The 12,089-nt window shown below is 34.4% G+C and overlaps 1 protein-coding gene across 1 annotated transcript; it reads right to left on the bottom strand.

Annotated features, from left to right (window-relative positions):
- Nucleotides 1-1,132: 1,132 nt before the first annotated feature.
- LOC145984251 (uncharacterized) lies at nt 1,133-11,423 on the bottom strand. Its single transcript, XM_083117853.1, has 8 exons — nt 11,005-11,423; nt 4,962-5,302; nt 4,431-4,637; nt 3,826-4,003; nt 3,348-3,523; nt 2,532-2,691; nt 2,007-2,134; nt 1,133-1,468 (listed from the first exon to the last, which is right to left on the bottom strand). The coding sequence occupies exons 1-8, from the start codon at nt 11,069-11,071 to the stop codon at nt 1,133-1,135; spliced, it is 1,593 nt and encodes a 530-aa protein (XP_082973979.1). The 5' UTR covers nt 11,072-11,423.
- Nucleotides 11,424-12,089: the final 666 nt, after the last annotated feature.

Raw genomic sequence — 12,089 nt, 5'->3', positions numbered from 1 at the left:
AGTGAACGGAACTCAGGAGGCATACATGGAATGCTTGCATATACTGCCCCTAACTTATGAATCCCTGCATGTGATCCTAGTGGATTGCCAGTCTCAAATTCATCAAAATAGATTAACAATGGCAATACTTTTTTGTTTTCAAATAGCTCTACCTTTTTCTTCCATAATTTGGCTTGGATGAAATTTGACAATGTATCTGATTGCAACAACTGTGCAACATAATCAAAAACTCTTTCAAATACAAAAGGGATAGAGAAAAGCAGAGTCAGAATATTATGTAGGGGAATGAAATGTCCTTTGGATTGCACTGGAGTAAGGACACGTTTGCCAGAAATGACTCTGTTTTCTAACCTTGTTCCTATCACATATTCAATAGGCCTAACCAAATATTTATTGCTCTCTAAATACTTTATTCTTAAATATTCCGATGACAAGCCATCGAAAGCATTCTCTAGCAAACCAAGTTTTCTTACAACTGATTCTTGATTTATTGGGTTTGGTGACTGAAATGCTGCCTTAACTTCTGTTTGTAGGGATGACAATAGAGGTCCATAGAAGTTTGTTACCATTGATATAATGTGTTGGATCTGTGACCTAGTTAAATCTGCTCTTGCATACAACTGTGAAATGAATGTTACACATTCCAACTGAATGTTTTCCCCAAATAAGTTATCATCAATTAATTGAAGGTGTGTATCTATACCCTGATCATTAGTTGGTTCACTGCTTTCAAATTCAACAGGCACATCAGAACTTGCAGTATTTTCAATATCAGAACTTGCAGTAATTTCAATATCACAACCTGCATGATGTGTTCTCCTGTGGTGTTTCCTAAATGATTTTATGCCAATGAAGTCTCGTAAACAACCATCATCACGACATTTGAATACACCATTTGAAGATATCATGTGCTGAAATTTTAAGTGCAATATTAGTGCTGAAAAATTTGGATAATGGTTGTTACAAATATAACACAACACCATTTTGTACTATATGGTAAAACACACAAATCTGAATTTGTTACATATGACAACAGTCTACCCTTACATCTAGGTTTAGGCTTAATATATTTCACTATATTACTAACATTGCAAGTAAGTTCTCATTAAAAAAGAGCATTCATAACAAGAAATCACAATCCAATGAGGTCAATCAGTAAAGTGTTCACCGACATAATGTGCTTGTCAGATTTTGTAGAAATGTTGTACACACATTTTTGAAGCAGAAGCCACAAGTGTTCTCCCTCTCTTGGGTATTCGGCATTCAGAGTGAAGAAACTCTTGAAGCAGATGTCTACTGCCTTCAGCACGCTATCAAACAAGTACCAAGTACTATTGATTATTGCATATGAAGCAGTAATGCTTCTCAAAGAAGGTCCCACCAAAATCACAAGCGGTTGTCTTGTGAGACCATATGAGGCCAATTTCCTATTCTTGTCTTCAATGAATTGCTCAACATCTCCAATTCCCTACAAATTAAATTTTTTTTTGGCAAATTAATACAGCTGGGAGGATCAACACAAGTAAAAGAAAACAAAATTATTGCTTAAACATAATTCCCTTGGCTTTCAAGTTATGAAATGAATTATTGAAAATATTAATTATGCAAGTTAACAACAAATACACTCTGCATACCTAATGATCCACCTAAAATACTACCTGCATCTGTTTCCATAAGCATAGCATAAGCTTGGTAAGTATATTTTGAAATATCAGAGATAAAGTTATAAATACATACATAAACATATATAAACTTGTAAAGCAGGCTTAATATGAGACATTTGCATTAAACAGCTTGGTACATTAACTATCCTAAAACTTTTTAACATGCCTCAATATCTCCAATTTACCATATATTATTAAAAAATCCAAATGCTGAAATTTGAAATATTTACAATAACAAAATCTACATGTATTTATTCTTGATGTCATATTTACTTAATATATCTGCAATTCAAACATGGCCTGAAATAATTAGTTTATAAGTTATTAAGCCTTAATAGTTACCTTTATGTGACAGACAAAGCTATCCTGAGACTCCTTCACAGTTGGTTTCCAAGTTTTCTTATGCCTTATCTGGGTAGTTGAACGGCACAACTGACTCAGCAAAATCAGTATTATAGCTGCTTTAGTATCTGAAAAAATATTGTTGGCATTACAATTTATCCTATTGACAGAGGTTATTTTTCTCATCCATTGCTGTACGTGGCAAATACTTCTTTTAAAAAAAGAAAATAATTTTCGAGTTTGAAAGAAAAAATCTGCAGTGCAAGTTGAGTGCAAATTATTTGATTCTTGGTGTTTTCAAGTGACAATCAACAATTAATATGTACATTGAAGGAAAGTTACAAGAGGCTACATTATCAAAATATGTCCACATATTACACACTGGTTGCTATAACTTTCATATGATATAATCTCCATGAATGAAGGGGAACTAAGTATTTGATGAAAGTTAATATTTAAGCCTAAAATAAATTTTAAAAATCTACATTGCATAATAGCAAGGAAAATAAATCATGAAGTTATTACCTCTTGTAGCAGATTCATCGTCTAAGACACTTAAAAGTTCTACTGATGCATCATCTTTGAGCCTGTCAACCATTAAGTTTGTCAGCTTCTTAGATATAGACTCCCATTCTGCAAATAATGGTCTGTGATTGGGAAAAATTCTCTTGAAGTCTAGATCAATCTGTGAAAATTAAAAAACATTAATACAATGTCTCATCTTCATACAAAGTCTTATCTACCTATCTAAAGTCACTATTTGTGCTCTCTTTATGCACAGGTAGGCTAATCAGAGCTGGACCTACAGTTTAATGCAGAATCTGAACTACCCAAACACACTGTAGCAGAGTTCATTAACATGTGACAATATAGTTTGTCCCCCCCCCCTCTTTAATGGCTGCTGTAGTTTGATAGAGAGGATCTCCGAGTATAAACATTGTGTTGTGAAAAGGGCGTTGAAGTGGCAAAACATTTGTGTAAAAGAGTCACAGCAAAGTGTAATCTAAATGTACAGGGTTTGACATGGTGTAAATTTAAGTTAGGTATCCTCTGAAAGGAAGTGTTTTTATGTGACCAATTTTTTTTTTGGAGTTTTCACATTCTTACGTTAGTCGTTTACATACCATTGACTGCATATGCTTTCTCGAAATGCCCCATGAAATGAATGACATAAGTGCACTTCATAAATGTGATTGAGACAAATGTCACCCCTTCCCATCCCTTAAAAAGGCAAGGAATATGATCTCTACAGCGTAGCCATGGTGCTAGAAGTTCACTTTGAATCAGCAGCCACCAACAATTCAACTAATGAAAGAACAATGATGTCTGAGATATGCTTACCAGTGTGTAGCCTAGAGGTTGTTTCAATGCTGGCCACAATGATAACACTTCCTGTACAGTTTTACTCTCTTGCCTGGAACGAAATTTGAATGTCTTCTTCCAGTGTTCAATCACATCATTCCATGGCTCAACATTGTATTGAAGCCATGCTTTGCTGTCAGTGTTTTCATCATAATCTGGAAGGTAATGGAAATATACACAATATTGAGGTTAACAACAAACTCTAGAAGTTACTAGAATAGTACACAAGATTGATTGATTTGGTGTTTTAAGTCCACTTTATGCACAGTAAGGATAACTGGGACTGAACCTACAGTTTAAAGTGGGATCCGAACCACCATGAGCCTCCACCGGGTACCGAACCCGGTACAATAGTGCACAAGAATAAGCCTACCATAAAAAAACTGTAATACTGACATTCACATAATTTAAGAACTTCTACAGTGGCATTTACAGTATATTCAATTATCCAGCTTACCTGTCAAACCATCTTCCACAGAACTGGTGTCCGGTATATGTTGGTTACGCTGTCTCACAGCACCTATTACACCACTTCTACGTAATGTTCTCCTGGTATTTCGGTATCGATCCACAAGTTTTCCTTTCGAAATTTTCTGATCTGGTCCTTGAGCCTTTGGTTCTATGTAATAAATTTCCTGCAAAACATTTAAGTTCTGTCAAACACACAAGTTAACTAGAATCAATAAATATGAACATTGAATGTCTAAAACAATTTTGTGAAAATATATTAAGATGTATAATGTCTTATACATCTATACATATCTAATAGACATTAGTTTGGCTTAAGTTCAAAGAAACCTCACTATGCTAGTTCAATTAGACATATGTACATAGTGACTAAGTACAACATGTTATTTTTTATTTAAAAAAATAAAAATACTTTTAACAGCACTAGAATGGTTCAGTCAGATTGGAATTATACTTGAATAAACAAACAAAACATATTTGTACCTTAGTCACTCAAAATCAGCCTTTACTTACAATTCAGTAGCATTTCATATACAAAAAAGTAATCTCATTTAATCTAGCAACGTAAAGATTTAACTTCATCCTGTGTCTTACCTTTTGCTCTGTTGGAAAAACCTCTGTAATTTTGATACTCAAATCCAGGAATACCTCGTTCGATAAATGGGTATTTATTTGTAGGAAATGGTCGACAATCAGTGACACTAGTTGTCGCCTATTTTGTGCACTCAGGCGACCATTCTTCTGGTAATCGATAAGAATTTTTTTCCCATGCAGTTTCTCATTCAGAAATTCTTCCAATATCTGCAACATGGAAAAGCACCATATTAGTGAGTCATTTGTAGGTTTGTTTGTGGGAGGAGAGCATGCAAGCATTGTCATCTTCAAGATCTTGAACTATTCACAGTAACACACACACACACAGAGAGAGAGAGAGAGAGAGAGAGAGAGAGAGAGAGAGAGAGAGAGAGAGAGAGAGAGAGAGAGAGAGAGAGAGAGAGAGAGAGATAGACAGATTGAGATTTTCCTGAATGTGAAACTTTAGTCTGCACATGCATGTAACCTAAGAAGTTTCCCCAATATTCACATACGAAGATTACATAATTAAATTTTGGGCATAAAACTTACAAAGTCTGATAACTTCATTATTTTACAGAGCGGCTGTTGTGCATCATCATTAATGTTCAAAACAGTAGGTTGCCTTTTTCTGCATGGTTCAGATACTTCTTCCTTCTGTAAGGAATTATCATTATCTGAAGTAATTTCTAGTGGATCATGCTCGAGATTTATGTTTGAGTCTGTAAAGGACACTGAGCCATCATCCATCACACTGCATGTTACATAATTATCTATTCCTCTGAATTCTCTCCACTTTGTAAGAAACTTTGCTCTTGTTCCAATTTTGGGGATTAACTTGCCAATCAACTCTTCTGTGAGGACATTAAATGCCTCATCATCAATTTCTTCTTCTGAAATTAAAAAAAAATTCCAAAATAGGTCTACATTACACTGGTGTGTTAATAACTATTGAAGTATCATTTACCAACAGGTTTGAAGTGTAAGTTCAAATGTGCAAAAATATTTTAGCTATTTTAAGTAAATTGTCTCTTGCAGTTAGTTAATTTTATGTCGGAAACTATTTTTTCCAGGAATTTTACTTTCGACCCTCACATTTTACTGAGACAAAACTATCCATTATTAGTTTTGGTTCTTGCACTCAGTGAATAGTATGAAAATTTTAATAAAATTAACCCATGGCACAACAGACCATAAGGACCTATGCCTACATACATACTGTTGGCTTTACTCCCACCTGTCGAGGTAAAGTTTCTTTCACCAGGTTACATTATTCATTTGTAATTCCCCAGTTTCCTAATGACACACAGACAGAAACCTCAAGAGAAAAGTTATGCTTTAAACCAGGATTCGAACCTGCATGCATCTCATAGCTGGAGCCCAAAGCATGACACCTTAGACCTCACGAATATGGTGCAGGACATGAATATTGCAATATTTTGAACAAAGTCTTATTTGGAAAGTTAATTAATTCACAGAAATATATTACTGTACAAACATGCAAGTTCTCTGATTATGCGTAACAGCAAATTATAAATTTCAACGCAAATATTATGGAATATCTTAAATTACAGGAAAACTTATTTAGAGGGTAAATATAGTTGCTACAAGAAAAGGGTATCTTAAGTCCTATCTTTTCCTTTAAGGAATAACTCATTCCCTGTAAATTTATTTTGTTATTAGTTCCATGTGACACCACATGGAATCGCTCTACAGTGCAAATAATCACTTCTGTATATATTATGCAAATTAAGGAATGATTGCTGCGTGATGGCTATGCACACCTATATATAACATTCCTATTGTGATTTGGACAAGTATAGAGCTATGAACAAGTTAAATATGTGTAGAACATTGCAATTTACATATTATTGCTTTTCAAATTTCTTAATTAAAAATGTGCATGTACTCAGCTCTGTTCTCAACATATTTTCTGATGCAGGGAGGAATTTTGTCTACTTTTAGAAAATAAAATTTCATTTCAGAAAGGCAAGTACTTTACCAGATGGTTAGAATAGCAGAAAGAGTTTCCGCAGGAAAATTATTTTCATCACATAGTTACTTCATTCACTGCCATGGATCTACACAGAACCTTAAGTAATAATTATTTCAATTAGGTTGAGAGATTCTTGAACCTGCCTAACCTACATACCATATTTATTTTTGCCTGAAATTATTTTTTAAGAGATGCATAGAATTTGACTGCTTAATCTAACAACCAGTGCAAATTAAGATGAAATATAATCTGAGAGTTTAGCCAGTCTCACTTGCTCACTTGCCGATCCACCTCAGACTGAAAACTATCATAAAATATTTTTACGCCCTCAGTTCGCAAAGGCAGCAAGAGGGGGGAAGGGGAGGGGGTCCTCACATGATCCTTAAAACAATGCCAACTGAACAAACTATATACCACTGCACAAGTTTAGATGCTAATAACTGTTGAATAAAGTGAAAAGTAATGTTTTCTCCAAAACTAATAAGAGAATAATGTTGGCTCTGTTGAAAAATGCTGCACATGTAGTTCGTAGCAGTCAATGAGTGCATAATATTTCAAGTTGATGTACCACTGATAGCAGTTAACGGACACACTAGTATAAAGTTTCAGTACTCTTACATTACAACAGAGGCTGCATATTCTAATGAATTCCTTCTCCATACAGTTTTGAAATATATTCCCCAATATGGACTAGTCAAATTAATTACATGAACTTCACAACAATATTCAAAATGCAGAAACTCATTCTGTTACGAAAATGTATATCTCAGAAATGAACACAAGTAAGTACCTCATCAGATTGTTAGAATAGCAGAAACTGTTTTTGCAGGAAAATTATTTTCATCATGTAGTTACATGCTATTTCTCTCACTACCATGGATCTATAAGTTAAATTATTTACACAGAACCTTAAGTGTGTGGTTTAACAATTCAACGATCCTTAAGTAAGGAAGCTAGAAGGAAGGAAGTGAGGACAGACCTAAGTGCCTTGTGAGACTTGCATTAACCTTTGTACAAAAATAAATCCCCACTCACAGACAAATGGAGAAAACATAATTACTAATCCAGTGAGAGACTCCAGAATTTTACACTTAAAGTGATTTAGAAAATTAATGCGTAAGTCAACTTTGAATATGCAATCACAGTTGATTTGTGGTTGTATTTTTCACCAGAAATTCCACAATCATATGTGCAAAAGGTTTAAATCTAGATGCTTTTATTTTCAGAATTTCAAACCATGCTCTTTTGGAACTATATTATGATTCATGTTAAAGAATACTGGGTTCTGCACAATACTCTTTGCTTGAGATGCATTTTTGTTAAAAAAACAAACGACAATTTGTACTGCTACTGCAAGTGTCACATGACATACGATTGAAGGGGTACGTTAATAATTCTGGTTTAGGGCTGTTAGCATTAAAATTACTTCTGTAAATACTTCCAACATGTGACAATGCAATTCCTGGTTTCAGCACTATCTGCTCTTCTCATCACCTGATGAAGGTAGTTGTGGTCAATATTAACAAAAAATCTCATACAAGGCAATCTGTATCTCATTTAAAAATGAACGTTTTCATTCACCAGGTGGTGAGAAGAACAGAAATCAGTGCTTGCATCAATGTATGTACTCAGGTTCTTAAATAAAAATTTCACACATTCTCAAAAACTTTCATTAAATCACTCAAAAGAGACAGTAAAATATTATTAAAATAAAATGTCAATGTAATTATTTAGGCCTTGACTATTTTCACCAGATGGTGAGAATAGCATTATGACTATCTTCACTAGGTGGTGAAAATAGCATGTGGGTCTATTTTCACAAGGGAATGAGAACAGCGTATGTGGCTATATTAACCAGGAAAATAATTACCTGAATCATACCACAATATTGTCCTATCTCATTTTACTATATTCATTTGCAGTGTTGATAACTTACTGCTAAAAAGGTATTTTAAATTAAAAATGGGTGTTGCTACTACTGTGACCACGTAGTGAGAATAGCAGAAAGTGCTGAAGACCGGGAATTACATGATCACATGATTGGAAGTATTTACAGAAGTAATTTGAATGCTAATATCACTAAACCTGACCTGCCTAACCTAACAACGAAAGCATTTAGGAATGTAATATCCTTCATACTCATGTGACATATTGGCAGCACCAGTCCATCATGTGGTATTTTCCCAACTCCATGTCAAACAAAAGAAAATATTTGTCTCCTGCATGAAAATAATTGCACACAGACGTAAGCTTCGTACACAAGTATTTATCTAAGTAATTCTAATGCTAATAGCACTATTCCTTACCTGCCTAACCTAACAATGAAAGCATTTAAAACGTAATACCCCCTCACCCTCATGTGACACATTGGCAGCACCAGTCCATTGTGCGGTATTTTCCCAACTCCATGGCATACAGAAAAAAAATACTTATCTACTGCACGAAAATAATTGCACACATACGTAAGCTTCGTACACAAGTATTGGAACGACTTGAGATGACCGGACCCCTCTCCGATTTTCTTCATATTTGGGATACTCACTAATTGAGGCTTCCTAATCACGAATCTGAAGTTAAAATTTGTCGGAAACATCTAGAAATTGCAAAATAAGCTAAAATAAGGAGTTAGTTTTCGGAATGGAAACTGTCGATTTTCGTGATTTTATTTGTTTCACAACCAAATTCCTGATACTATCACAACACCAAATTTTAACTATGTTTGCCTAACCTAACCGAAACTAACCTAACCACGCGCCAATGGTTCAGTAAGTATGAGCAGTACTATAAAAATCGGAGAGCGGTCCGGTTGCGAAAATTGATTTGCTTATTTTGCAATTTCTAGACGTTTCCGACAAATTTTAACTTTAGATTCATGATTAGGATGCCTCAATTAATGAGTATGTCAAATATGAAGAAAATCGGAGAGGGGTCCGGTCATCTCAAGTCATACCCAAGTATTTACCGAAGTAATTTTAATGCTAATAGCACTAAACCTGACCTGCTTAACCTAACAATGAAAGCAATTGGGAACATAATAGCCCCTCATACTCATGTGACATATTGGCAGCACCAGTCCATTGTGTGGCATGCAGAAAAAAAAGTACTTTGTTTCCTGCACGAAAATAATTGCACACAGACGTAAGCTTTGTACACATCAGCAACCAAAGAATACACACATCGATGTAGCAGGCCACGCCAGGTTGTAGATCATGCACATAGTTTAAAATCTTGTGAAAATAACTCAAAAGGTAGCTTCACCACCTGGTGAAAATAGTCACTCAGAATTATTAACACAGAGTAACAGGCTTCATCAGGTGGTAAAACTACATTTTGTTCTATTTTCAGAAAGTCACATTATTTTTCATGTCTACCTTGTATGAAATTTCTCTTTTGGTACCTCTACCAAAAAAATAATCCATTAGCACCTTTCTAAAAAAATAATGAGTGGGAAATTTCTGTAGTTGAGTATGTTAGTCAGGTTTCAATAGCTCTCTCATATTAATCTTGATTTTTACATTTTCCAGCTAGTTACTTAACTTTGAAATCAATTGATTGAGTGAAATATTAGCCATAATTTAGTAAAAGTTCCTTACTTTACATAATATTCTGCAGAAATGCTTTTTTCATTTACAGGCTGCAGCACCGTAACATGTCCAAGAATTTCAATTTTCACCAATACTAATTTTGAATGGTAAATTATCACACAACACATACAGTTTCAACTAAAAATTTATTAATTGAAACTTGCTGTGTAATCATCATTTTTGATTATATTAAAGACTACAAAAAAAAAAAAAAGATTTAAGGCACGTGCTACATGCAGTATCCCCTCGTGGTGAAATAAAATCTCATGAAAGTAACACATTTTCTTCAAATAAACTGTTCTAATTTTCTGTAATTTGCATTTGGATGGAAGTTGCAGAAAACTTAAATTGCAAAGATAGAAGTCTAGACCTAGGGGCACTTTAAACCATGTGGCAACTATCTTGCAATAGTACAAACACGCATGCTGCACACAAACAAAATAATCTATCTCGAAATTTGCTCTCTATCATAATAATTTTATGCCAGATGCATATTGGTGTAAATGCTTGAGAATACTAAATAATAATAATAATAATAAAATCGCCTTTATTGGAGCGGGCGTGTTTCGGCCTCTAGGGCCGTTCTTACAACATAGCCTTGTTTGAAAAAGACGCCATCTTCATAAATATTAGATACATTGTGAACTCGTGGATGATGATAACATTAATTTTGATCACATAAAGCCAAATATGTAAATGCTTTCACACTAGATGGAGTACATTTCCTGGTATAGGTGTACAGCACATAATGGCTATGAACTTGCCTAAATAAGGTTATGTGAATACGAAAAAGTGCTACTTTCGTTAGGTGGATGAAAATTACAAATAACTGTGCATATATACATAAATATATATTCAACTCGCTCTACTATAATGAACGTAGTTAATACTCAGAAGTTCCTTTTTGGCCAACCACTACCACCACGTGGCAACGAAGAAAAGAAAAAAGAAAAGAAATATAATTAGCCTGAAACTTGAATTTTACCTTAAATTATTAATATAATTATTCACTTACCTCGGAAAATCTCGATAAGTGGAGCCAAGCCCCAACTTTCTAATCTCGACTTCACAACATCATCCATTATGAGGGGGAAAAATATTTCTTCTGTTCCGTGGTCCGTATTTTCAGTCCGACGAGCTCGACCACCAAAATCCTAAAGAAATGACCTAGCCTAGACAAAGACTGTCTTTGCCTTGTGGTCACTCGCACTCGTGTTTTGCGCATGCGCTGAGAACAGTCCTGACGCACAAAATTCACTGAAATTCTTGCTGAAATTCACCGTGCGATCGTTCAGATACAGCGGTTTGTGTTTTTGAACGTGCGTACGCCATAACAGACGTATACTTTTAGCGTGTGCGTAATGGTAAATGTTATCTAGTTATTGTAAATTTAACCAAACGTTTTGTTTCTCTTCACTTAAATGTGTATAATTTTGTTTACGAGTACCATATTTCGTCTAACCAAATTTTTTGTATTCTTAAACAAAATGCTTTAGTAATTACAAGTAACATTTGGTTATCGGAAACAAAAAGCATAACCAAACAACTCAACCAAACTTTTTTGGTAATTCCAAACAAACCAGTTTTTTCTGTGTAAGCTTATCAAAGATAACTGGTAAGACAATGGTTTCGATTCCTGAAGGAGGGGTACTTTTAGTGATCCATATCTGAAATTCAACTTTTTAGTCCAGTCCAATATTAACCCTCGTCGATTTAGAAAAAAAAACTTGGCAATTTTCTCCTTCTCTAATGCTCAAATTTGCTGAAAGTAAATTCAAAAGTGAAACTGAAACAAAGTCATCTCAAACATATAAACATTATAATGTTTATATTTATTCAGGTTTAGCAAGTCATATATGGGTTCAGAGCACAGTAACTCCAATTTTCGTGGAATTGGAGTTAAATATCAAGATTTCAGCGCTAGAAGTAAGTATCTACTAAGTTTCAAATTCATAGAGGCACCACTATGTTTGTGCTCCAACAGCTAAACATATTAGTTATCCAAATGAGCCTCTTTCTCAATACTGTCTTGAATGGAGTTACGCCACTTGTGCTCTGAACCCCTCTTAATTAATGACATGTTTAGAAAATTCATCGGAA

The sequence above is a fragment of the Lepisma saccharinum genome, chromosome 2 (assembly GCF_977018435.1).
Source record: "Lepisma saccharinum chromosome 2, izLepSacc3.1, whole genome shotgun sequence".
Lineage (NCBI taxonomy): Eukaryota > Metazoa > Arthropoda > Insecta > Zygentoma > Lepismatidae > Lepisma > Lepisma saccharinum.
This window is presented reverse-complemented; position numbering and strand designations above follow the sequence as displayed.

Bases quoted from the DNA above. Each gene is read 5' to 3' on its own strand.
- LOC145984251 (XM_083117853.1), bottom strand. From the start codon at position 11,071: ATGGATGATGTTGTGAAGTCGAGATTAGAAAGTTGGGGCTTGGCTCCA. The intron at 4,638-4,961 runs GTAAGTTTTATG...TCCATGTTGCAG, and splicing joins TAATGAAGTTATCAGACTTT to ATATTGGAAGAATTTCTGAA. The intron at 2,135-2,531 runs GTAATAACTTCA...ATATTTTTTCAG, and splicing joins CGATGAATCTGCTACAAGAG to ATACTAAAGCAGCTATAATA.